This window comes from Neolamprologus brichardi, chromosome 7 (genome assembly GCF_056152115.1).
Source record: "Neolamprologus brichardi isolate AB-2024 chromosome 7, ASM5615211v1, whole genome shotgun sequence".
Taxonomy (NCBI): domain Eukaryota; kingdom Metazoa; phylum Chordata; class Actinopteri; order Cichliformes; family Cichlidae; genus Neolamprologus; species Neolamprologus brichardi.
This window is the reverse complement of record NC_142110.1, coordinates 64,813,618-64,816,553: the sequence shown is the minus strand read 5'-3', so window position 1 is coordinate 64,816,553 and position 2,936 is coordinate 64,813,618. Positions and strand designations below refer to the sequence as shown.

At 41.4% G+C, this 2,936-nt stretch overlaps 1 protein-coding gene across 1 annotated transcript; it reads right to left on the bottom strand.

Annotated features, from left to right (window-relative positions):
* Positions 1 to 148: 148 nt before the first annotated feature.
* LOC102776365 (monocyte chemotactic protein 1B-like) lies at positions 149 to 716 on the bottom strand. Its single transcript, XM_006809099.3, has 3 exons — positions 623 to 716; positions 403 to 529; positions 149 to 272 (listed from the first exon to the last, which is right to left on the bottom strand). The coding sequence occupies exons 1-3, from the start codon at positions 684 to 686 to the stop codon at positions 176 to 178; spliced, it is 288 nt and encodes a 95-aa protein (XP_006809162.1). The 5' UTR covers positions 687 to 716; the 3' UTR covers positions 149 to 175.
* Positions 717 to 2,936: the final 2,220 nt, after the last annotated feature.

Genomic DNA, 2,936 nt, shown 5'->3' with positions numbered 1-2,936 from the left:
CTGATCACTCACTTAACCTTCTAACAGTCTTTTCAGAGAACTTGCATACATTTTTTTATTTATTTTTAAGCCAGTTTTATAAAAATACAAATACAAAGCGAAGCCATAAGGCCTTAAAAAAGCAGTCAATTATTAACTGAAGCCGATAGCTGATAGCTGACGATCTTGGTGGTGGCTAGCTGCTGCCTTCAGTGTTGTGGAGCCGATACATGTCCTGAGCCCACTGGAAGCTCTGAGTGTAGCAGATCTTTTTTCCTTTGACAGTGTGGACTCTGCAAAACATGCACACAAAAATCGTTTTATTCACGCTGCTTTGATTGAGTTCTTGCAGACGGCCTGTCTAAACTTCACATATTTTATACTTTATTCATGACCAGTCCTGTTTGAAAATATCAAACTTACATGTATGCCTTCTTGGGACAGGAGCTGTGCGTCTGGGTGATGAAGGACACCAACTTCACCGGTATTGCATTTATTTTAAAGTTGAAGCAGCAGGTTCCAGGAGCTGTGCTGAACTTGACGCCTTTCGCTGAGAGCAAGGTAAAAGACTAAAGTCAGTATCAACATGTCAGCTGTAAATTTACAAACAAATGCAAGGAGTCATAAAGGAATAAACACTCACGGATGGCATCACAGCAGCAGGCTGCAAGCAGCAGCAGTCCCAGAGAGAAGCAGAGAGTCTTCATGATGCTGAGAGAGGAGGGATGAGGAGGATCTTCTTCGTCGTGTTTTTATCTGATGTTGACCAGACGTGCATCCAATATAAATCCTATGCCTTTTCTACCTCTGTGATGTCAACCTTTCCGCCCCAAACTCAGAAATCCCCGACACGAAAGCACACTCAAACCACCGCTCGTGCAACTGCGGAAGAAAGTTAGAGTAAGGGGACATTTGACAGATTAGAATCAGCGGAAGTGGGGGAGAGTGTAATCAGTGTTTATATCTGTACAGGTTACCTCTAGTTTTCAGGTTCTTTTACGGGGTTTTAGTAGACAAAGGAAACTGATTGCAATCATGCCTGACATTTTGTGTGTGGTTTTCACAAAATTAGTTGTGTTTCCCCAAGCAGATGGGGAATAGACTGACTCACAACCCAAATGCAGAATTGTAAGTCCTTGAGTACCCATCACTAGGCCCGGCTGGAGGTCAAAAAACTCCTGCTGCTTCTACCACAAAGCTTAAAGTTTGAGATGTATTATGCTTATCACAATTAGTCAGCATGTACTGATCTTACTCAACCTGATAAAAACTTACTTAACTGTAGTTGTACCAAATTTAGAGCTACACAAGTGCAAGTGGGGCAACTGATTGTTCCACTGAAATTCTGAGGAAAAAGAAAGAAAGAAAATGATTTGATTGCCGGCTAAATTTGTAGGTTTGCTCACTTGAAATGAAAAGTCTTTGATTTTTATGATAGTTTCAGACAATTAACTGAAAATAAAAAACACACACACATCACAAAAAAGTTCTGAACTGGTTTGCATGACACTGAGAGAAATTTGAGTATTTGATCCTTTACAGCTCAGCCACAATTCTGACTCCCACAGACTGGCTCTGTGCACACGTGGGAGAGGTCATGAGGTCAAGAGGTCTATATTAATGAATTTACTGGCTAATAGTGAGTGGCTATTATTCACCTCTGTACAGTTCAAAGGGGATAGTAATGTAAAAAATCCCTTCATGGACAGATTTTGTGAATTTTGCTACCAAGCTTTAAACTTTATAATTTCTGCTGTAAAGGTGGTTATTTCCATTTGCAAGTCTTTGGGGACTGAATCATAGAAACAAGCTCATGTAATTACTCAAGGCAGTGCAGTCTGATTGAAGCATTGGCTTCATTTCCAGCTCCGGTGATTGTGCTGCTAGATACTGTTAACATTGCTGACATAGGGAGGGAAATATACAGTGTTGGGGAGTAACGGAATACATGTACCGCCGTTACGTATTTAAAATACAAAATATGAGTAACTGTATTCCGTTACAGTTACCGTTTAAAAAGGTGGTATTTAGAATACAGTTACTTTGTTGAAATAAATGGATTACACGGCGGTACTTCCCTGTTTCATATTGTGGCGGGTCAGGACTGTTTGGGTTTTGTTTGACAGCTACGTTCTGTTGTTCCAGGCGGCAGCGTTATGGTTGCCATGGTTACAGGGTGACGCTCTCTCTGTGTGTGTTTCCTGGGTGAGAGAGCGCCTGTTGTTGTTGTTGTGCTAAGCTAATAGGCAGAATGCTACAGGTATAGCTCTAAAGAATGTAGCATCATAGGCAGTGTAGTCCGTGCTGCAGGGAGAATGGACTGCCATACCCGTTATGTGTCTGTGAGCGAGGGAGGGAGAAAAAGGAAAAGTACGAGCTGTCATCGAGCAGAAACGGGAGCTGGAAGCATGTAAATATAATAATAACCACTGCAGCCAAGAAGAGTGCCTGACGAGCCCAGTTGTAAGTAAGCTATTAAGACTCGACTGTACACCGTGTTCGTGTTTTCCTCCAAAAACAATAAGTTCCTTTGGAGCAGCCTTTCAACGCCTCTCTCTGTCTCTCGCTAGCAAAGTTGACCCAGACAACAAAGTAAAGCTATTTTTCGGCTACGAGCCCGACACAGAACCCACCGTATTAGCCAGAGGTCCCTTTACTACGGTTCGGAGCCGCGGACCTTCAGTAACAGTAATAAATCACAGCAATAGTACATTCATGTAGTTGTAAACTGCATGATAATATATTAAGTAATCCAAAGTATTCAGAATACGTTACTCTCATTGAGTAACGTAACGGAATACGTTACAGAATACATTTTGGGGCATGTAATCTGTATTCTGTAATGGAATACATTTTAAAAGTAACCTTCCCAACACTGGAAATATACGTTAAGGTCACAATATCGGCTAAAAAATAACTGCAGAACAAGAAACAGTAAATGAGGCTTCAGAGGTCAA

Bases quoted from the DNA above. Each gene is read 5' to 3' on its own strand.
- LOC102776365 (XM_006809099.3), bottom strand. From the start codon at position 686: ATGAAGACTCTCTGCTTCTCTCTGGGACTGCTGCTGCTTGCAGCCTGC. The intron at 530-622 runs GTGAGTGTTTAT...CCTTGCTCTCAG, and splicing joins CTGCTGCTGTGATGCCATCC to CGAAAGGCGTCAAGTTCAGC. The intron at 273-402 runs GTAAGTTTGATA...CATGTTTTGCAG, and splicing joins TGTCCCAAGAAGGCATACAT to AGTCCACACTGTCAAAGGAA.